At 43.0% G+C, this 20,313-nt stretch overlaps 1 protein-coding gene and 13 non-coding genes across 14 annotated transcripts; 13 read left to right on the top strand and 1 right to left on the bottom strand.

Annotated features, from left to right (window-relative positions):
• Positions 1-2,105: 2,105 nt before the first annotated feature.
• Positions 2,106-2,178, top strand: trnam-cau (transfer RNA methionine (anticodon CAU)). The gene has a single exon. It is a non-coding gene; the product is annotated as a tRNA-Met (tRNA).
• Positions 2,179-2,990: 812 nt separating this feature from the next.
• trnam-cau (transfer RNA methionine (anticodon CAU)) lies at positions 2,991-3,063 on the top strand. The gene has a single exon. It is a non-coding gene; the product is annotated as a tRNA-Met (tRNA).
• A 374-nt stretch (positions 3,064-3,437) lies between these two features.
• Positions 3,438-3,510, top strand: trnar-acg (transfer RNA arginine (anticodon ACG)). Its single transcript has one exon. It is a non-coding gene; the product is annotated as a tRNA-Arg (tRNA).
• A 1,255-nt stretch (positions 3,511-4,765) lies between these two features.
• Positions 4,766-4,838, top strand: trnam-cau (transfer RNA methionine (anticodon CAU)). Its single transcript has one exon. It is a non-coding gene; the product is annotated as a tRNA-Met (tRNA).
• Positions 4,839-5,212: 374 nt separating this feature from the next.
• trnar-acg (transfer RNA arginine (anticodon ACG)) lies at positions 5,213-5,285 on the top strand. Its single transcript has one exon. It is a non-coding gene; the product is annotated as a tRNA-Arg (tRNA).
• A 1,255-nt stretch (positions 5,286-6,540) lies between these two features.
• trnam-cau (transfer RNA methionine (anticodon CAU)) lies at positions 6,541-6,613 on the top strand. Its single transcript has one exon. It is a non-coding gene; the product is annotated as a tRNA-Met (tRNA).
• Positions 6,614-6,987: 374 nt separating this feature from the next.
• On the top strand, positions 6,988-7,060 carry trnar-acg (transfer RNA arginine (anticodon ACG)). The gene has a single exon. It is a non-coding gene; the product is annotated as a tRNA-Arg (tRNA).
• Positions 7,061-7,431: 371 nt separating this feature from the next.
• On the top strand, positions 7,432-7,504 carry trnam-cau (transfer RNA methionine (anticodon CAU)). Its single transcript has one exon. It is a non-coding gene; the product is annotated as a tRNA-Met (tRNA).
• A 374-nt stretch (positions 7,505-7,878) lies between these two features.
• On the top strand, positions 7,879-7,951 carry trnar-acg (transfer RNA arginine (anticodon ACG)). Its single transcript has one exon. It is a non-coding gene; the product is annotated as a tRNA-Arg (tRNA).
• Positions 7,952-9,194: 1,243 nt separating this feature from the next.
• trnam-cau (transfer RNA methionine (anticodon CAU)) lies at positions 9,195-9,267 on the top strand. The gene has a single exon. It is a non-coding gene; the product is annotated as a tRNA-Met (tRNA).
• Positions 9,268-9,641: 374 nt separating this feature from the next.
• Positions 9,642-9,714, top strand: trnar-acg (transfer RNA arginine (anticodon ACG)). Its single transcript has one exon. It is a non-coding gene; the product is annotated as a tRNA-Arg (tRNA).
• A 371-nt stretch (positions 9,715-10,085) lies between these two features.
• trnam-cau (transfer RNA methionine (anticodon CAU)) lies at positions 10,086-10,158 on the top strand. Its single transcript has one exon. It is a non-coding gene; the product is annotated as a tRNA-Met (tRNA).
• Positions 10,159-12,294: 2,136 nt separating this feature from the next.
• trnam-cau (transfer RNA methionine (anticodon CAU)) lies at positions 12,295-12,368 on the top strand. Its single transcript has one exon. It is a non-coding gene; the product is annotated as a tRNA-Met (tRNA).
• A 4,764-nt stretch (positions 12,369-17,132) lies between these two features.
• On the bottom strand, positions 17,133-19,097 carry LOC139063865 (zinc finger protein 862-like). Its single transcript, XM_070546777.1, has one exon. The coding sequence runs from the start codon at positions 19,095-19,097 to the stop codon at positions 17,133-17,135; it is 1,965 nt and encodes a 654-aa protein (XP_070402878.1).
• Positions 19,098-20,313: the final 1,216 nt, after the last annotated feature.

The raw sequence follows: 20,313 nt of genomic DNA, 5'->3' as shown, positions 1-20,313 counted from the left end.
TGCCATAGTGTGACGTCATAGGCACAGATCCCCTGTCCTCTTGTTTGGAAATGGAAATATGATCACCCTATATTAAACAAACTGTCCACCCGGGCTTTTGCGCTGCACAGAGACGCTTTGCTGCCTATGACTGAACGTCAGTTGAGAGTCAGTTTCATGCAGACTGACCAATGAAGAGAGGGCCTCAAGTTAAGACCCTCTCCTCATTGGTCAGTCCACACGAGGTGGGTCAAAGGTTACTCTGGGCGGGTTACGTGTTGTCAGGCATTCAAGTATTGAGTATATTTACTGCATATTACAGTAAAATATTCTGTATGTGACCACATTATGGTGATCCTCGGGTCGTGATGATGGAGCCCTTGAATATTGTTGCCCAGGGTACAACAAAGTGTTAATCTGGCCCTGGTTCCGCCGTCACATTCCCGCAGAAACTGGTTGATCACACCGGGGCCAGACTACTAGCATGTGGTTTTACAACCACAATGTCCTCGGAAGCAAAAACGCTTTTAAAAGGGAGGGAGGAGTCCTAACTGTTGCTGCAGGCGTGTTGTGTGAGAGTGCAGTTATATACTGGTTAATATATTTTTGGGTTCAGTTGCTTTCATGTGGCCTAATGTGAGTCTATTTGGGATCATTGGAATGATCAGCAGCATTTCTTGATGTGACTTTATGGCAGTTGCCCAGGGCATCATCGCAAGGAGAATGGCATTCATTTACTTTTGTTTTATTTGGTATTTTTTCAGTCATTTTTGGAAATAGTGATCAATTTTGATTAATTCACAGCCTATGTTTAATTACATTTAAAATAAATGTCAACAGATGAGATCAAACAAAACAGATGAGAATTGCCCTTAAGCTGTTTAACTTGGACCAAGCATTTTAGGTCACAGATAAATGTAGCTTAGGGTCTCTGTCTATACACCTTATAAGACAATTTAGGTGATGGCATGTTGTTTTTCTGCTATTGAACTGTTTTCTAATAATGTTGTGTTAAATAAAGTGAAGGAAGGAGAGAAATAACGTTTCCCTAGCAGTTTTTAAAAATTTCCCCATGTAATCCGATTAATCGATTAATCGTGTCGAGACCCCATCCGATTAATCGATTATCCAAATAATCGTTTGTTAAAGCCCTAACGTGATCACAAGAAGCCCACCCAGGCACATTGAACGATGCATAATATTTTGTTGTTCTGGGACGTAAAACGTTGCACCAGCAGGTCTATCCTGGCCTCGTTGGCGCAGTAGGTAGCGCGTCAGTCTCATACTCTGAAGGTCGTGAGCTCGACCCTCACACGGGCACTTCTTTTGACACTATGCTGACGTCCAGTGAGGTTATTGTAGCTTGTTATTTGTGGGTGGTAGCCTCTGACAGTTATGACCTATACAAGCTCCCCTTAGTTTTACTTCATGTTGCTTTTAACTTTAAAATTGATCACAAAATCAAATAGCACAAGTCTTTACTCACTACAGAGACCATGGCTCATGATCCAGATAACTGTCAAACATAGTGCTTGTTTCAAATTAAACACATACCAAGTCTTGCGACTTATGGGAAATCTTTTTGTGATAAATGGCCAAAGCTTCTCACTCTATGTTCCCATCATTTCCATTTTCAGCCAAACTATCATGATTCTGGAGATTGTGCATTATGGTCTCAATTGATTGCTCACATAGGGCCAGTGGCGCAATGGATAACGCGTCAGAAAATTCTAGGTTCAACTCCTGGCTGGCTCGATGTAACCTATGGTGACTCCGTCTTACCATAGCTGGTTCAATGCAAGCCTGACATTGCATTGTAACTTCAAACCATTGTTGTGGTCTTGACTGGAAGCCGCTTTTGTTTTTGTTCATGGAAATCCTTCATTCTTTCAATTTTCAAAAGAATTACTCTTTTGTTTTTGACTGTCTAGAAAAATGCAAATGAAAGCCAAATACAAAGCTGAAAGATTGCATCGTAGCCTAGAGACATTGGGTCGGGATGTGTTTCACTAACTTTTGGAAATAACCAGTAACGTGATCACAAGAAGCCCACCCAGGCACATTGAACGATGCATAATATTTTGTTGTTCTGGGACGTAAAACGTTGCACCAGCAGGTCTATCCTGGCCTCGTTGGCGCAGTAGGTAGCGCGTCAGTCTCATAATCTGAAGGTCGTGAGTTCGACCCTCACACGGGGCACTTCTTTTGACACTATGCTGACGTCCAGTGAGGTTATTGTAGCTTGTTATTTGTGGGTGGTAGCCTCTGACAGTTATGACCTATACAAGCTCCCCTTAGTTTTACTTCATGTTGCTTTTAACTTTAAAATTGATCACAAAATCAAATAGCACAAGTCTTTACTCACTACAGAGACCATGGCTCATGATCCAGATAACTGTCAAACATAGTGCTTGTTTCAAATTAAACACATACCAAGTCTTGCGACTTATGGGACATCTTTTTGTGATAAATGGCCAAAGCTTCTCACTCTATGTTCCCATCATTTCCATTTTCAGCCAAACTATCATGATTCTGGAGATTTAGCATTATGGTCTCAATTCATTACTCACATAGGGCCAATGGCGCAATGGATAACGCGTCTGACTATGGATCAGAAGATTCTATGTTCAATTCCTGGCTGGCTCGATGTACCCTATGGTGACTCCTGCTTACCATAGCTGGTTCAATGCAAGCCTGACATTGCATTGTAACTTCAAACCATTGTTGTGGTCTTGACTGGAAGCTGTTTTTGTTCATGGAAATGCTTCATTCTTTCAATTTTTAAAATAATTACTCTTTTGTTTTTGACTGTCTAGAAAAATGCAAATGAAAGCCAAATACAAAGCTGAAAGATTGCATCGTAGCCTAGAGACATTGGGTCGGGATGTGTTTCACTGACTTTTGGAAATAACCAGTAACGTGATCACAAGAAGCCCACCCAGGCACATTGAACGATGCATAATATTTTGTTGTTCTGGGACGTAAAACGTTGCACCAGCAGGTCTATCCTGGCCTCGTTGGCGCAGTAGGTAGCGCGTCAGTCTCATAATCTGAAGGTCGTGAGTTCGACCCTCACACGGGGCACTTCTTTTGACACTATGCTGACGTCCAGTGAGGTTATTGTAGCTTGTTATTTGTGGGTGGTAGCCTCTGACAGTTATGACCTATACAAGCTCCCCTTAGTTTTACTTCATGTTGCTTTTAACTTTAAAATTGATCACAAAATCAAATAGCACAAGTCTTTACTCACTACAGAGACCATGGCTCATGATCCAGATAACTGTCAAACATAGTGCTTGTTTCAAATTAAACACATACCAAGTCTTGTGACTTATGGGACATCTTTTTGTGATAAATGGCCAAAGCTTCTCACTCTATGTTCCCATCATTTCCATTTTCAACCAAACTATCATGATTCTGGAGACTGTGCATTATGGTCTCAATGGATTGCTGACATAGGGCCAGTGGCGCAATGGATAACGCGTCTGACTACGGATCAGAAGATTCTAGGTTCAACTCCTGGCTGGCTCGATGTAACCTATATTGACTCCGTCTTACCATAGCTGGTTTAATTCAAGCCTGACATTGCATTGTAGCTTCAAACCATTGTTGTGGTCTTGACTGGAAGCCGCTTTTGTTTTTGTTCATGGAAATCCTTCATTCTTTCAATTTTCAAAAGAATTACTCTTTTGTTTTTGACTGTCTAGAAAAACGCAAATGAAAGCCAAATACAAAGCTGAAAGATTGCATCGTAGCCTAGAGACCTTGGGTCGGGATGTGTTTCACTGACTTTTGGAAATAACCAGTAACGTGATCACAAGAAGCCCACCCAGGCACATTGAACGATGCATAATATTTTGTTGTTCTGGGACGTAAAACGTTGCACCAGCAGGTCTATCATGGCCTCGTTGGCGCAGTAGGTAGCGCGTCAGTCTCATACTCTGAAGGTCGTGAGCTCGACCCTCACACGGGCACTTCTTTTGACACTATGCTGACGTCCAGTGAGGTTATTGTAGCTTGTTATTTGTGGGTGGTAGCCTCTGACAGTTATGACCTATACAAGCTCCCCTTAGTTTTACTTCATGTTGCTTTTAACTTTAAAATTGATCACAAAATCAAATAGCACAAGTCTTTACTCACTACAGAGACCATGGCTCATGATCCAGATAACTGTCAAACATAGTGCTTGTTTCAAATTAAACACATACCAAGTCTTGCGACTTATGGGACATATTTTTGTGATAAATGGCCAAAGCTTCTCACTCTATGTTCCCATCATTTCCATTTTCAGCCAAACTATCATGATTCTGGAGATTGTGCATTATGGTCTCAATTCATTGCTCACATAGGGCCAGTGGCGCAATGGATAAGGCGTCTCACTACAGATCAGAAGATTCTAGGTTCAACTCCTGGCTGGCTCGATGTACCCTATGGTGACTCCTGCTTACCATAGCTGGTTCAATGCAAGCCTGACATTGCATTGTAACTTCAAACCATTGTTGTGGTCTTGACTGGAAGCTGTTTTTGTTCATGGAAATGCTTCATTCTTTCAATTTTTAAAATAATTACTCTTTTGTTTTTGACTGTCTAGAAAAATGCAAATGAAAGCCAAATACAAAGCTGAAAGATTGCATCGTAGCCTAGAGACATTGGGTCGGGATGTGTTTCACTGACTTTTGGAAATAACCAGTAACGTGATCACAAGAAGCCCACCCAGGCACATTGAACGATGCATAATATTTTGTTGTTCTGGGACGTAAAACGTTGCACCAGCAGGTCTATCCTGGCCTCGTTGGCGCAGTAGGTAGCGCGTCAGTCTCATAATCTGAAGGTCGTGAGTTCGATCCTCACACGGGGCACTTCTTTTGACACTATGCTGACGTCCAGTGAGGTTATTGTAGCTTGTTATTTGTGGGTGGTAGCCTCTGACAGTTATGACCTATACAAGCTCCCCTTAGTTTTACTTCATGTTGCTTTTAACTTTAAAATTGATCACAAAATCAAATAGCACAAGTCTTTACTCACTACAGAGACCATGGCTCATGATCCAGATAACTGTCAAACATAGTGCTTGTTTCAAATTAAACACATACCAAGTCTTGTGACTTATGGGACATCTTTTTGTGATAAATGGCCAAAGCTTCTCACTCTATGTTCCCATCATTTCCATTTTCAACCAAACTATCATGATTCTGGAGACTGTGCATTATGGTCTCAATGGATTGCTGACATAGGGCCAGTGGCGCAATGGATAACGCGTCTGACTACGGATCAGAAGATTCTAGGTTCAACTCCTGGCTGGCTCGATGTAACCTATATTGACTCCGTCTTACCATAGCTGGTTTAATTCAAGCCTGACATTGCATTGTAGCTTCAAACCATTGTTGTGGTCTTGACTGGAAGCCGCTTTTGTATTTGTTCATGGAAATCCTTCATTCTTTCAATTTTCAAAAGAATTACTCTTTTGTTTTTGACTGTCTAGAAAAACGCAAATGAAAGCCAAATACAAAGCTGAAAGATTGCATCGTAGCCTAGAGACCTTGGGTCGGGATGTGTTTCACTGACTTTTGGAAATAACCAGTAACGTGATCACAAGAAGCCCACCCAGGCACATTGAACGATGCATAATATTTTGTTGTTCTGGGACGTAAAACGTTGCACCAGCAGGTCTATCATGGCCTCGTTGGCGCAGTAGGTAGCGCGTCAGTCTCATACTCTGAAGGTCGTGAGCTCGACCCTCACACGGGCACTTCTTTTGACACTATGCTGACGTCCAGTGAGGTTATTGTAGCTTGTTATTTGTGGGTGGTAGCCTCTGACAGTTATGACCTATACAAGCTCCCCTTAGTTTTACTTCATGTTGCTTTTAACTTTAAAATTGATCACAAAATCAAATAGCACAAGTCTTTACTCACTACAGAGACCATGGCTCATGATCCAGATAACTGTCAAACATAGTGCTTGTTTCAAATTAAACACATACCAAGTCTTGCGACTTATGGGACATATTTTTGTGATAAATGGCCAAAGCTTCTCACTCTATGTTCCCATCATTTCCATTTTCAGCCAAACTATCATGATTCTGGAGATTGTGCATTATGGTCTCAATTCATTGCTCACATAGGGCCAGTGGCGCAATGGATAAGGCGTCTGACTACAGATCAGAAGATTCTAGGTTCAACTCCTGGCTGGCTCGATGTACCCTATGGTGACTCCTGCTTACCATAGCTGGTTCAATGCAAGCCTGACATTGCATTGTAACTTCAAACCATTGTTGTGGTCTTGACTGGAAGCTATTTTTGTTCATGGAAATGCTTCATTCTTTCAATTTTTAAAATAATTACTCTTTTGTTTTTGACTGTCTAGAAAAATGCAAATGAAAGCCAAATACAAAGCTGAAAGATTGCATCGTAGCCTAGAGACATTGGGTCGGGATGTGTTTCACTGACTTTTGGAAATAACCAGTAACGTGATCACAAGAAGCCCACCCAGGCACATTGAACGATGCATAATATTTTGTTGTTCTGGGACGTAAAACGTTGCACCAGCAGGTCTATCCTGGCCTCGTTGGCGCAGTAGGTAGCGCGTCAGTCTCATAATCTGAAGGTCGTGAGTTCGACCCTCACACGGGGCACTTCTTTTGACACTATGCTGACGTCCAGTGAGGTTATTGTAGCTTGTTATTTGTGGGTGGTAGCCTCTGACAGTTATGACCTATACAAGCTCCCCTTATTTTTACTTCATGTTGCTTTTAACTTTAAAATTGATCACAAAATCAAATAGCACAAGTCTTTACTCACTACAGAGACCATGGCTCATGATCCAGATAACTGTCAAACATAGTGCTTGTTTCAAATTAAACACATACCAAGTCTTGTGACTTATGGGACATCTTTTTGTGATAAATGGCCAAAGCTTCTCACTCTATGTTCCCATCATTTCCATTTTCAACCAAACTATCATGATTCTGGAGACTGTGCATTATGGTCTCAATTGATTGCTCACATAGGGCCAGTGGCGCAATGGATAACGCGTCTGACTACGGATCAGAAGATTCTAGGTTAAACTCCTGGCTGGCTCGATGTAACCTATATTGACTCCGTCTTACCATAGCTGGTTCAATTCAAGCCTGACATTGCATCGTAACTTCAAACCATTGTTGTGGTCTTGACTGGAAGCCGCTTTTGTTTTTGTTCATGGAAATCCTTCATTCTTTCAATTTTTAAAAGAATTACTCTTTTGTTTTTGACTGTCTAGAAAAATGCAAATGAAAGCCAAATACAAAGCTGAAAGATTGCATCGTAGCCTAGAGACATTGGGTCGGGATGTGTTTCACTGACTTTTGGAAATAACCAGTAACGTGATCACAAGAAGCCCACCCAGGCACATTGAACGTTGCATAATATTTTGTTGTTCTGGGACGTAAAACGTTGCACCAGCAGGTCTATCCTGGCCTCGTTGGCGCAGTAGGTGGCGCGTCAGTCTCATAATCTGAAGGTCGTGAGTTCGACCCTCACACGGGGCACTTCTTTTGACACTATGCTGACGTCCAGTGAGGTTATTGTAGCTTGTTATTTGTGGGTGGTAGCCTCTGACAGTTATGACCTATACAAGCTCCCCTTAATTTTACTTCATGTTGCTTTTAACTTTAAAATTGATCACAAAATCAAATAGCACAAGTCTTTACTCACTACAGAGACCATGGCCCATGATCCAGATAACTGTCAAACATAGTGCTTGTTTCAAATTAAACACATACCAAGTCTTGTGACTTATGGGACATCTTTTTGTGATAAATGGCCAAGGCTTCTCACTCTATGTTCCCATCATTTCCATTTTCAACCAAACTATCATGATTCTGGAGACTGTGCATTATGGTCTCAATGGATTGCTGACATAGGGCCAGTGGCGCAATGGATAACGCGTCTGACTACGGATCAGAAGATTCTAGGTTCAACTCCTGGCTGGCTCAATGTAACCTATATTGACTCCGTCTTACCATAGCTGGTTTAATTCAAGCCTGACATTGCATTGTAGCTTCAAACCATTGTTGTGGTCTTGACTGGAAGCCGCTTTTGTTTTTGTTCATGGAAATCCTTCATTCTTTCAATTTTCAAAAGAATTACTCTTTTGTTTTTGACTGTCTAGAAAAACACAAATGAAAGCCAAATACAAAGCTGAAAGATTGCATCGTAGCCTAGAGACATTGGGTCGGGATGTGTTTCACTGACTTTTGGAAATAACCAGTAACGTGATCACAAGAAGCCCACCCAGGCACATTGAACGATGCATAATATTTTGTTGTTCTGGGACGTAAAACGTTGCACCAGCAGGTCTATCCTGGCCTCGTTGGCGCAGTAGGTAGCGCGTCAGTCTCATAGTCTGAAGGTCGTGAGCTCGACCCTCACACGGGCACTTCTTTTGACACTATGCTGACGTCCAGTGAGGTTATTGTAGCTTGTTATTTGTGGGTGGTAGCCTCTGACAGTTATGACCTATACAAGCTCCCCTTAGTTTTACTTCATGTTGCTTTTAACTTTAAAATTGATCACAAAATCAAATAGCACAAGTCTTTACTCACTACAGAGACCATGGCTCATGATCCAGATAACTGTCAAACATAGTGCTTGTTTCAAATTAAACACATACCAAGTCTTGCGACTTATGGGACATATTTTTGTGATAAATGGCCAAAGCTTCTCACTCTATGTTCCCATCATTTCCATTTTCAGCCAAACTATCATGATTCTGGAGATTGTGCATTATGGTCTCAATTGATTGCTCACATAGGGCCAGTGGCGCAATGGATAACGCGTCAGAAAATTCTAGGTTCAACTCCTGGCTGGCTCGATGTAACCTATGGTGACTCTGTCTTACCATAGCTGGTTCAATGCAAGCCTGACATTGCATTGTAACTTCAAACCATTGTTGTGGTCTTGACTGGAGGCCGCTTTTGTTCATGGAAATGCTTCATTCTTTCAATTTTTAAAAGAATTACTCTTTTGTTTTTGACTGTCTAGAAAAATGCAAATGAAAGCCAAATACAAAGCTGAAAGATTGCATCGTAGCCTAGAGACATTGGGTCGGGATGTGTTTCACTGACTTTTGGAAATAACCAGTAACGTGATCACAAGAAGCCCACCCAGGCACATTGAACGATGCATAATATTTTGTTGTTCTGGGACGTAAAACGTTGCACCAGCAGGTCTATCCTGGCCTCGTTGGCGCAGTAGGTAGCGCGTCAGTCTCATAATCTGAAGGTCGTGAGTTTGACCCTCACACGGGGCACTTCTTTTGACACTATGCTGACGTCCAGTGAGGTTATTGTAGCTTGTTATTTGTGGGTGGTAGCCTCTGACAGTTATGACCTATACAAGCTCCCCTTATTTTTACTTCATGTTGCTTTTAACTTTAAAATTGATCACAAAATCAAATAGCACAAGTCTTTACTCACTACAGAGACCATGGCTCATGATCCAGATAACTGTCAAACATAGTGCTTGTTTCAAATTAAACATATACCAAGTCTTGTGACTTATGGAACATCTTTTTGTGATAAATGGCCAAAGCTTCTCACTCTATGTTCCCATCATTTCCATTTTCAACCAAACTATCATGATTCTGGAGACTGTGCATTATGGTCTCAATTGATTGCTCACATAGGGCCAGTGGCGCAATGGATAACGTGTCTGACTACGGATCAGAAGATTCTAGGTTCAACTCCTGGCTGGCTCCATATAACCTATATTGACTCCGTCTTACCAAAGCTGGTTCAATTCAAGCCTGACATTGCATTGTAACTTCAAACCTTTGTTGTGGTCTTGACTGGAAGCCGCTTTTGTTTTTGTTCATGGAAATCCTTCATTCTTTCAATTTTCAAAAGAATTACTCTTTTGTTTTTGACTGTCTAGAAAAATGCAAATGAAAGCCAAATACAAAGCTGAAAGATTGCATCGTAGCCTAGAGACATTGGGTCGGGATGTGTTTCACTGACTTTTGGAAATAACCAGTAACGTGATCACAAGAAGCCCACCCAGGCACATTGAACGATGCATAATATTTTGTTGTTCTGGGACGTAAAACGTTGCACCAGCAGCTCTATCCTGGCCTCGTTGGCGCAGTAGGTAGCGCGTCAGTCTCATAATCTGAAGGTCGTGAGTTCGACCCTCACACGGGGCACTTCTTTTGACACTATGCTGATGTCCAGTGAGGTTATTGTAGCTTGTTATTTGTGGGTTGTAGCCTCTGACAGTTATGACCTATACAAGCTCCCCTTAGTTTTACTTCATGTTGCTTTTAACTTTAAAATTGATCACAAAATCAAATAGCACAAGTCTTTACTCACTACAGAGACCATGGCTCATGATCCAGATAACTGTCAAACATAGTGCTTGTTTCAAATTAAACACATACCAAGTCTTGTGACTTATGGGACATCTTTTTGTGATAAATGGCCAAAGCTTCTCACTCTATGTTCCCATCATTTCCATTTTCAACCAAACTATCATGATTCTGGAGACTGTGCATTATGGTCTCAATTGATTGCTCACATAGGGCCAGTGGCGCAATGGATAACGCGTCTGACTACGGATCAGAAGATTCTAGGTTAACTCCTGGCTGGCTCGATGTATCCTATGGTGACTCTGTCTTACCATAGCTGGTTCAATGCAAGCCTGACAATGAATTGTAACTTCAAACCATTGTTGTGGTCTTGACTGGAAGCCGCTTTTGTTTTTTTTCTTGGAAATCCTTCATTCTTTCAATTTTCAAAAGAATTACTCTTTTGTTTTTGACTGTCTAGAAAAATGCAAATGAAAGCCAAATACAAAGCTGAAAGATTGCATCGTAGCCTAGAGACATTGGGTCGGGATGTGTTTCACTGACTTTTGGAAATAACCAGTAACGTGATCACAAGAAGCCCACCCAGGCACATTGAACGATGCATAAAATTTTGTTGTTCTGGGACGTAAAACGTTGCACCAGCAGGTCTATCCTGGCCTCGGTGGCGCAGTAGGTAGCCCGTCAGTCTCATAATCTGAAGGTCGTGAGTTCGACCCTCACACGGGGCACTTCTTTTGACACTATGCTGATGTCCAGTGAGGTTATTGTAGCTTGTTATTTGTGGGTGGTAGCCTCTGACAGTTATGACCTATACAAGCTCCCCTTAGTTTTACTTCATGTTGCTTTTAACTTTAAAATTGATCACAAAATCAAATAGCACAAGCCTTTACTCACTACAGAGACCATGGCTCATGATCCAGATAACTGTCAAACATAGTGCTTGTTTCAAATTAAACACATACCAAGTCTTGTGACTTATGGGACATCTTTTTGTGATAAATGTCCAAAGCTTCTCACTCTATGTTCCCATCATTTCCATTTTCAACCAAACTATCATGATTCTGGAGACTGTGCATTATGGTCTCAATTGATTGCTCACATAGGGCCAGTGGCGCAATGTATAATGCATCTGACTACAGATCAGAAGATTCTAGGTTCAACTCCTGGCTGGCTCGATGTAACCTATGGTGACTTTGTCTTACCATAGCTGGTTCAATGCAAGCCTTATATTGCATTGTAACTTCAAAACCATTGTTGTGGTCTTGACTGGAAGCTGTTTTTGTTCATGGAAATGCTTCATTCTTTCAATTTTTAAAAGAATTACTCTTTTGTTTTTGACTGTCTAGAAAAATGCAAATGAAAGCCAAATACAAAGCTGAAAGATTGCATCGTAGCCTAGAGACATTGGGTCGGGATGTGTTTCACTGACTTTTGGAAATAACCAGTAACGTGGTCACAAGAAGCCCACCCAGGCACACTGAATGATGCATAATATTTTGTTATTCTGGGACGTAAAACGTTGCACCAGCAGGTCTATCCTGGCCAATGGATAACGCGTCTGACTACAGATCAGAAGATTCTAGGTTCAACTCCTGGCTGGCTTGATGTAACCTATGGTGATCCCGTCGTATCATAGCTGGTTCAATGCAAGCCTGACTTTGCATGGTAACTTCAAACAAATGTTGTGGTCTTGACTGGAAGCTGCTTTTGTTTTTGTTCATGGAAATCCTTCATTCTTTCAATTTTTAAAAGAATTACTCTTTTGTTTTTGGCTGTCTAGAAAAATGCAAATGAAAGCCAAATACAAAGCTGAAAGATTGCATCGTAGCCTAGAGACATTGGGTCGGGATGTGTTTCACTGACTTTTGGAAATAACCAGTAACGTGATCACAAGAAGCCCACCCAGGCACACTGAACGATGCATAATATTTTGTTGTTCTGGGACGTAAAACGTTGCACCGGCAGGTCTATCCTGCCCTCGTTGGCGCAGTAGGTAGCGCGTCAGTCTCATAATCTGAAGGTCGTGAGTTCGACCCTCACACGGGGCACTTCTTTTGACACTATGCTGATGTCCAGTGAGGTTATTGTACGTTGTTATTTGTGGGTGGTAGCCTCTGACAGTTATGACCTATACAAGCCCCCCTTATTTTTACTTCATGTTGCATTTAACTTTAAAATTGATCACAAAATCAAATAGCACAAGTCTTTACTCACTACAGAGACCATGGCTTATGATCCAGATAACTGTCAAACATAGGCTGTGTCTCAATTCAGGGTCTGCATCCTTCGAAGGACCCAGCCTACTCGGCCGACGTGGGCTGGATCCTCCGTCGGCCGGGTAGACCGGATGTTAACAGCTGTGAATTTGGACAGGCCTAGCCTTCATGAATTCCCGCCTCTCCCTCGGCGAACGTTCCGTTGCCTAGCAACCGTGGAACCGCTGAGCAGAAGGGAGAAGGAACTTTAAACGATGGAGCTCGAAGTTTTATTTAGATCTTTAATCATTTCCTTGACTGTTGGAGAGCTAATTCGGAGAAAATACTTTCGACAAGCTGAGCCTGAGCAAAGATGTGATAATAGTTTTTAATACTTTCTAAGGGTCTTTATTTGACCAAAACCGATTTATTACCTTTTAAGACTTTTCAGACCCAGCGGGATACCCTCTAGTAAACAATTTTCATTTGTAAACCAAAATAAAATTCAAGAGTTTAATGCAGAACTGATTTTATTTAGATATTTCTTTTATATGTACATGTTTAATCTTTATTAACCATTTCTTTATAGCAAAGTAAAAAGCTGTCAAAGGTCTCCCTTCTCTCCTGTGCCCTCTGCTGCTCTGCCTCCCTCTGCAGCCTCATGTCCTCCCTGATCAGCTCCAGAAGCTAGTCATCGCTGTCACCTTCCCCTGGATGCCCATTTTCTCCGGAATACAAACATGTAAGAAAAGAAACAGAGAAAAGAGGACAACGGGTTATTCCTTTCATGTTTTCGCAGAAAAAAAAAACTCAAACGAGTTTTTAAAACATGAGATGTTATTGTACCTCCATGCCACAGCCGCCGAATACTTTGCTCCAGTGATCATGTGGTCCATCTCCGCCCTAAGCTTAATAAATTCCCTGGTTTTCTCTTGTACCTAAAATACAAACTTCTATTAAAATCAGGGGGAAAACGTAGCGGGAGAAGTGCGACACCGAGCGGCCGAACATACGAGCCGAGACCGCAATACAAGCACTTTTACTGTAACATTTCTAACTAAAATAACGTTCATGTATCACCAAAAGTCCTTAACCTAACAGTTTTCAAGTTTATACTGACATTTATATGCGCAATCCTCTCCGCCAGCTCCCGCTTCACTGTCTGCCGTTTTTCTGCCGGCCGGCCCGCAAGGCATCTTGGGAAATGCTACCCATTGAAGGATACACCGGACCCATCCATTCAGGCGAAAAGAAGGCCGCATTCGTCGACCGCATTTGAAGGAGTCTTCGAATTTGGACAGGCCTAGTTGCGGCGCTGTGACGTAACCGGCCGACGAATCCGGCCGACGTAGGATGCAGACCCTGAATTGAGACACAGCCATAGTGCTTGTTTCAAATTAAACACATACCAGGTCTTGTGACTTATGGGACATCTTTTTGTGATAAATGGCCAAAGCTTCTCACTCTATGTTCCCATCATTTCCATTTTCAACCAAACTATCATGATTCTGGAGATTGTGCATTATGGTCTCAATTAATTGCACACATAGGGCCAGTGGCGTAATGGATAACGCGTCTGACTACGGATCAGAAGTTTCTAGGTTCATCTCCTGGCTGGCTCGATGTAACCTATGGTGACTCCGTCTTACTGGTTCAATGCAAGCCTGACATTGCATTTTAACTTCAAACCATTGTTGTGGTCTTGACTGGAAGCCACCTTTGTTTTTGTTCATTGAAATGCTTCATTCTTTCAATTTTGAAAAGAATTACTCTTTTGTTTTTGACTGTCTAGAAAAAAGCAAATGAAAGCTGTTGGGTAATTTCTATATTTCTCCCAAATTACCTCAGAAAAGTCAGAGCATAAACAGAGGGATTCGATCTTTGGAAATTGTAATCATCAAACTACAATCAATAAACGAACTTTGCAAAGGGTGAAAAACATACACACCAGAGCCAGAGGCTTTTTGTTCTCACCCAGAATTAAAGCTGCGGAGAGCTTTTATTAGGAACCACACCAAGTCAGAGATAACCACACCTACACATCACAGAAGACAACAGGAATTCTTCAAAGAGGTCATCATAGCAGGATGCTACAGACACAGACCAAGGAGTCTCATAAGCCCCCTTCAGACAGGCCATGAAAAACGGAAATGTTCCGGACTCTGTCCGTAAGACCTTTGTGTCTGAATACAAACATCCGGATAACGTGTTCCGGAATTTAACCGGACGAAGCCCCTAGTAACAGGTCCGGACTTGTTACAGACAGGGTGGCTGCTTCAGACTGGTGAGATAGTGTTCCGGACAAGGGGGAGGGGGAGGGGGAGGAGGAGGGGACCGGGGGACGCCGTGCGCACCTAGATAGCCAGCTGCTGTAGCATTCGGCAAACCACGGCAGCTCGCCTCCTACTGTACCGCCTAGACGCGCGACGGAGAGCTTCACACCGCTTCAGTGATTCCTTTAACCATTGAGCTTCATCATCCAGGTCTCTTATGCGTCTTCGTGTGCGCAGAATTATCCTTAAGTGCCTCGTGATTTTTATCTTGAGAGGCGCTATAGAAATGATATTTTCTTCTTCTTCTTCTTCTTCTTAACATAAGTCCGATTCTAATTGAGTCTGAATGGGCCCTGTTCTGTGCCACCATTGTTGAGGTGGCCGACCAGAGTTGTGGCCACAGGATCGTCGATGCCTGTCGTGGTGGCAACCCCCGACCCAGCAGTTAGGGATGCTGTCAAGCTGAAGAAAGAGTTCTATCAGGTCTTTTTGGCCCGTGGGACTCCAGAGGCAGCTGATAGATACTGGCAGTCCAAGTGGAATGTGGCTTGGGTGGTCGCGGAGGCAAAAACCTGGGTGTGGGAGGAGTCCCGTGAAACCATTGAGCAAGACTTCCGTACAACTTTGAGGAAATTCTGGTCCACCATCCAGCACCTCAGGAAGGGACAGCAGTGTACTACCAACACTATTTATTTTGGGGACAGTGTGCTGCTGACCTCTACTCAGGACATTGTGGATCGGTGGGCAGAATACTTCGAAGACCTCCTCAATTCCACCAGCACGTCTTCCAGTGAGGAAGCAGAGTCTGGGGACTTTGAGTTGGGCTCTCAAATCTCTGGTGCTGAAGTCATTGAGGTGGTCAAAAAGCTCCTCTGTGGCAAGGCTCCAGGGGTAGATGAAATCCTTAAGGCTCTGGATGTTGTGGGGCTGTGTTGGCTGACGCGGCTCTGCAATATCACGTGGACATCGGGGGCAGTCCCACTGGACCGGCAGCCCGGAGTGGGGGTTCCCCTATTTAAAAAGGGGGACCACAGGTTGTCTTCCAACTACAGAGGGGATCACACTCCTGAGCCTCCCTGGTAAGGTCTATTCAGGGGTTCTGGAGAGGAGGGTCCATCGGATTGTCAAACCTCAGATTTAGGAGGAACAATGTGGTTTTCGTCTTGGCCGTGGAACAGTGGACCAGCTATATACCCTCAGGGGGATCTTGGAGGGTGCGTGGGAATTCACCCAATCAATCTACATGTGTTTTGTGGATTTGGAGATGACGTTTGACCAAATCCCTCTGGGGGCCCTGTGGGGGGTGCTCCAGTAGTATAGGGTACCAGGCCCTCTGATACGGGCTGTTAGGTCCCAGGGCCTGAAATTCACTTCTAAAAACAGGGGGGAATTCCCCCTTCACATATGTCTGTACAGGGGGAATTTATATATATGGGGGGGGGGGGGTGATTACCAAATGTGCAGTCTTATGTTGTACTAATCATACCTTACATCACGTTTATAAGCAGCTTTCATTGGACTCCTGCAGCATTCTCATCTTCGTTGCTCTTGTCCCTTTCTTTGTTTCATCTCCTCTGCCTGATTTCTTTCCTCACACAGAAGTTAAAAAAATAAATATAAACTTTCCAGGAACTACTTGTGGGATTAACAACAGGCCTTAACATTGTTGTATTCTTACCTCAGATTGATGCATTTATTAACTTTTTTTAATCTTGCTTAGTGGTCCTCATAGCTGCATCTGTGGCCTTCTTTTCTTTTGTCCGAATGTTGTCTTTTTCTTGGCCTCTAACACTGCATCTTTCTCCATTGTAATAACTTTGAAGTATAAAAATCAAATAAAAATGCTCCTTTTTGCTGCACTGGTATTAGAAATTATCTTAACAATTTTCATTGCTGAAGTTTGTTGTCCAACTCTCTGGGCTGCATCTTTGCTCTTGTTTGTGCTTCTTTATCTGTTGTCTCCATCTTCGCTTCTTACTCTGATTTCTTTCTCTGAATTCCTCTATCTCAAACTGATGAATTTTCATTAACTTAACTTTTAACACAAACAGTTTCGTTGATGTGGCATCAAACACGATTGCAACTATGTACATTAATGTATCTGTTAGCTCACAGTACTAATTAGTTTTGGAGCGGGGTTCTCCCACGCTCCGCTTGGTCCTCTGTCCTCTCTGTCTTCTGTCTCCTCTGCTTCATCTCTTTCCATTTGATGAAAGCTCTGTTGAAATCAAACTGCTCTTGCGGAGGGCCAAGCTCTGAAATCAGCATCAGATTGGTGAGGTTTGCGTTATTCAGAGAATTTCTGAATCTTGTTTTTATCCTGTTTTGTGTGCTGAATCCGCGTTCACATGACATCACTGGCAATTGGGATGACTAAAGCGATCTTAATGAGCTTCTCCATTTCAGTGAACACACCCCGATGGCCACTCAAAACAGCCTCTGCAAACTGCTGGAAGGTCAATGAGGCGTACGAGTCACTGGAAACCATAGTTTGCTTCAGCAAGGCAAACTCCGAGCGTCCATCCACTGCACTTACATAGTTTGAGAAGTGTGCAAGAAGGTTGTCGAGTTTTTCAAGGCCATAATGAGAAAAGTTATCGGACTTTTTTGCCATAATGGCTTTTTTTGGCTCCAAAATCGTAAACCATGACAGAACATCCAGTGTCTCACAGGGGAATCTTCTCTCAATCTCTGTCATTAAAGATCCCACGTACCTGCTCTTCATGTCATCAAAGGCTGGTTTTTGGGTGTGGCAGTCAAAAATTTTGTCTCCTTTAAACTTGTTTCCATCAAGAGAGCTGAAGAATTCAGTTTCTGCAGGGCCAGGGTGGACGATTATTTCCTTCAGGGCTTCTTTGGTACTTTCAACCATTGGCTGTGCTGTGGAGAAGTCCAGATCTTCTCTTTGAAAATGTTTTGAGAGAAGGACTACATGCATCAGTACGTCCTTCATCATGTGACAAAGAGCCACAAAGTTAAACTGTCTCACAGCTAGTAGCAGACCTTTAGCTTTGTCAGCATCTTGTGCATTAGAGGAAGCCATGTGCTCCAGGACATCTCTCAGGGATTTCAGTGATCTACACACTACCGACACTGCATTGTGAATTGACAGCCACCTTACTGCATGCGGCTGGGTGAACTTCAGTTGGGGTTCATCCAGCTGTTTCTGCAATTCATGCAGCTTGTTGCTTCTGACAGCAGAATTACTGAAAAAAATAAAAATTGATCTCAAATCCTGCTGAAACCGTTTCACCTGTGGCACAGAGTTGGCTGCATCACTGGCAGCAAGTGCGAGAGGATGAGCCGTACAGTGGATTCCTACCAGGTCTGGATTGTATAGCTCTCTGAGCTTTTTAATAACTCCTTGTCTGCATCCTGTCATTACAGCAGCTCCATCAGTGCAAACTGCAGCAAGTTTTTTTCCATCCAGTTTTTTTTCTGTCAATAGCTGTTTTACATCTTCAACAATAGTGTCTGCTCTTCCATCAGCAATTTCAGAATTCCTTATCAGTTTTGTTTTGACGTTGTTGTCATCTATGAACCTGACATAGATAATCAGTCGTTTGGTGTTACTAATGTCAGTAGATTCATCCAATATTAATGAAAACACGGGACTTCTTTCAACAGCTTTGTCAATATCTTCCACAAGTGTGCTTGCAATAGCTTGCTGCATTTCTGACAGTCCTTTTTCATTGATGTAGCTACCATAGCTTGATGTTTCTGTAAGTTTTTTGAAAGCAGGACACTCCATTTCTTTCAGGAATTTAACCACATGGCAAAATTTAGCTTTTGCCATTTCATTTTTTGCAATAAAATATGCAGTTTTCAGGAGCCCCTTCATTTCTGCAGCAGACTGTAAATGTGCATCTTCGATAGCTTTGGTCATTACACTTTTAGCTGAATCCGCCTCACGTTTTCTTTTTATTGCTGCAGTGTGAGACACACCATCAGCGTGACGACGTAAAGTTGATGTTTTGTAGCATCGACTTGCAAAAGGCACAGCGCCGTACATTTTACAAATGGAGCAGTTCATTTCACCATTGTTATTTTCAAGCCAGGGATACAGTCTGAGCCAGTTAGCCTGAAACTTATCTTTAGGCTGCTTGCTAACGTTACGTTCAGTGGCACTACCTTTTTGAAAGTCCGGAGGATCCGTCTCATTCACAGCATCGCTGGAATCGGCGCTGCCACCCGCCCTGCCTCCAACGCCTCCTCCCTCGCTGCCTTCCGTGCTGGGGATTTCTTGTACAGTTTTTTTGGGAGCAGGTTCCCCTTCGTTGTTAGATTTCCGTTTTAACCAGCGGTCCATGTCTGCATGCAGGCGTTAAATCCGCCAACCGAAGCACTGCTTTGCTGCTAGCAAGGGACTGAGCTCGTATTTTGATAAGTGGGGAGAAAAAAAAATCCAGCGCGCCGCCAATCACCAAGATGAAGAACGGGTTCGATGTTGTGGGATTTTAATGGCTCCGATACAAACGTCCACATTCGCTGCAGGCTGTGCGGGACTTTCCCGCATTATAAAACTGGATTTGCGAGAAGCAACTATATAACGCGCAATACCCGCAATCCTGCAGTGAATTTCAGGCCCTGGGTCCCTATATGACCAGTGTCAGAGCTTGGTCCGCATTGCCGGCAGTAAGTTGGGCTCATTCCCAGTGAGAGTTGGACTCTGCCAAGGCTGCCCTTTGTCACCGATTCTGTTCATAACCTTTATGGACAGGATTTCTAGGTCCAGCCAAGGTGTTGAGGGCATCCGTTTTGGTGGCCTGAGGATCAGGTCTCTGCTTTTTGCAGATGATGTGGTCCTGTTGGCTTCATCAGAACGTGATCTTCGGCTATCGCTGGAGCGGTTTGCAGTCGAGTGTGAAGCAGCTGGGATGAAGATCAGCTCCTCTAAATCTGAGACCATGGTCTTGATTCAGAAAAGGGTAGAAGGCCTTCTGCAGGTCAGGGATGAGGTCCTGCCCCAAGTAAAGGAGTTTAACTATCTCAGGGTCTTGTTCTCGAGTGAGGGAAAGCTGGAGCGCAAGATCGATAGGCGGATTTGTGCTGCATCTGCAGTGATGTGGGCGTTGTACCCGTCTGTCGTGGTGAAGAGAAAGCTGAGCTAGAAGGCGAAGCTCTTGATTTACCGGGTGAAAATGAAGAAAATGGATGGATAGATGGATTTTCCCCCCAAAAAGTCAAAGATGTAGTATGTAGAGCAGGTAAGTGTTGATCAGCAGACATGATTTTGTGTCAATAGAGTTTATAGTGTAGAAGCTATTGAAATGACAAAGTTTTATAAATTCGTGAAAAATCAGAGAAGTTTTTTTTTCTTCAAAAAAGTAAGCCCCCACTCTCTGCACTTCCGCCCCTGACTCTGGGTGTGTATGTGGCCCCTGCCCTGCCCCCGCTAGCCCCCCTCTCTGCACTCAGTTCTGTGGAACAAACTGACTGGGTCCAACGGAACCAAGATGCCAAAGGTGTGAATGTGTGAGATGCCAAAGGTGTGAAGGTGTGAAACCAGAGCATGAGGTCCAAAA

The sequence above is a fragment of the Nothobranchius furzeri genome, chromosome 18 (assembly GCF_043380555.1).
Source record: "Nothobranchius furzeri strain GRZ-AD chromosome 18, NfurGRZ-RIMD1, whole genome shotgun sequence".
Taxonomy (NCBI): domain Eukaryota; kingdom Metazoa; phylum Chordata; class Actinopteri; order Cyprinodontiformes; family Nothobranchiidae; genus Nothobranchius; species Nothobranchius furzeri.
Note: the sequence above shows the minus strand (reverse complement) of the source record. Positions and strands in the feature narration are given on the sequence as shown.